Here is a 1839-nt window from a genome sequence, read left to right on the forward strand (position 1 = left end):
CCATGATAGCGGTGGGGAAATTCGAGAGAAACCTATTTTGGAGCCAAAATAGGGGGAGCAAATTGAATGGATCAGGTATAAGATGGCTCGCCCTTGCAAGAGTTCATGCTGCAAACGTCTGTTTCATCGAACGCGCTGAGCCGTGCTTCAACCATCAGTCATTCGATTTACAGTGCACACGTCAATTCCCTATGGCGTCTTATAGGTGACGTCCCAAGCCTCCACACAGTGACGCGATCTAAGTCGTCTAACACCTAGGTGGACAGAGGGCAGCTTGTCTCTACGACTCATTACAGCGATGGGTGTCGAATGATGGGTGAGACGACATATGGCCATGGCCCAACCAGTGAACCCGCCACTGAAATGCAAGCCGATGTAGAGGGCATATTGCACCGAGCAGTCGGGTTTGTGGTGGCAAAACAGTCCCCGGAACGCTATGGTCGCTCTATCCTGGATGTTGGAACCGGTTCGGGGATTTGGGCGACGGATTTGGCAGAGTATCCCTCAAGCCGTGCGTTCAAGCAGGTGCAATCGTTGACTGACCAAGATCAATAGCTATCTATGGCAAAAAGGCTGGAACGCGCAGATCATAGGTACTTTCAGGAAATCAGTTCAGCCAAGATTGTGAGTTCATTGTTTGCCACCAGAAGGCGTGGGATGCGGGATCCGATGTTAAGAGATGGCGCAGCATTCCGACCACCACTAGGTTCTGCTCAACGAATCGACTGGACGCTCTCGATCAACTGAAAGTTGATTTTGATTATGTGCATTCAAGAAGGTTGTGGGAAGCCATAGAGTCACCGGCAGAGTTTTTCAAACAAATATTTGCCCGGCTCAACCCTGGAGGCAGCTTGCAGCTGGAGAGCATCAGCTGGTTGCCTGTCGATCAACAGGGCATCTTGTCGACGCCGCCGAAATTGACGGCATGGTGTGGAATGCTACAGCGTGCTATGGATGCGGGCGATGACGGACTGGGGGATGCAGGGACTAAGGATGACCTTGAAGAGGCTGGCTTCATTGATGTCTCTCGAAAAACAGTCGACTTCCGTTTGCAGGATCATCGAAACACAGCTGGAAATTGGTTCAAGCACGGCCTATTCACGCTACTGAAGGCAGGAGACCTTGCGCCCTTGCCATGGTTGAAGCATTGCAGGCAAGAAATATCAGCAAGGCGCCCTGCTTTCCCGTTGTTGCCCGAGTCCATCGATGAATTTTTGGCCGCAGTCGGGAAAGAACTCGCCGAAGCCAATGTTTGTTTCCAGATGTAAGTCTCTCTCCTGACGAGGCCGCTGGCCAGCAGACAGCTCATTTGCGCGCAGGACGATCTGGACGGGATGTAGACCGGATGATAGTAGTGCTTGTCTTGATCGCGGGGATACAGTCGGAGGTTTATGTGAGCAGCGGTCTAGATAGAGGCTTCGCTGCGAACGGACAATGAACGAGCATAGTGCCTATGAGAGCCTGTTACGCCGGCAATCGAATGAAAGCACCCTGTCTGTGTGGCTTTTCTTCATAGTCCAGTGCACAAGTCTAGACAGTCGGTGGCTTCCAACAGAAACCGACCCAGCTGACGGTGAACATCCACTTGGAAGCGGTGGCATAGTCGTGTTCTCGAACAATACAGACTTACGTTGGCAAGGTTGCAGGGGCGTCGGGCGTCTCTTGCTGGTGTTATTCTGAATCCGCAAACTGCTGGAAGCACCTCAAACCGGTCAAGGGGTGTTTGTCTTGAGTTTTCGGGCAGTCAGCCCCAGCTAGTTTCGAGACCCACCACGGCTTGGTTAGTGGCTAGGTACTATGAGGCGAGATGACGAGACCGTGCACCAAAGACAGGATGTT

At 52.3% G+C, this 1839-nt stretch overlaps 1 protein-coding gene across 1 annotated transcript; it reads left to right on the forward strand.

The window, feature by feature from the left end:
- Window positions 1-950: 950 nt before the first annotated feature.
- CTAM01_17264 (uncharacterized protein) lies at window positions 951-1340 on the forward strand (the record flags this gene model as incomplete). The annotated part of the gene is made up of 2 exons (XM_060533251.1): window positions 951-1250; window positions 1320-1340. The coding sequence occupies 2 exons, from the start codon at window positions 951-953 to the stop codon at window positions 1338-1340; spliced, it is 321 nt and encodes a 106-aa protein (XP_060372171.1).
- Between the last annotated feature and the right edge of the window lie 499 nt (window positions 1341-1839).

The sequence above is a fragment of the Colletotrichum tamarilloi genome (assembly GCF_030869305.1).
Source record: "Colletotrichum tamarilloi strain Tom-12 chromosome Unknown Scaffold_455.1, whole genome shotgun sequence".
Classification (NCBI taxonomy): Eukaryota; Fungi; Ascomycota; class Sordariomycetes; order Glomerellales; family Glomerellaceae; genus Colletotrichum; species Colletotrichum tamarilloi.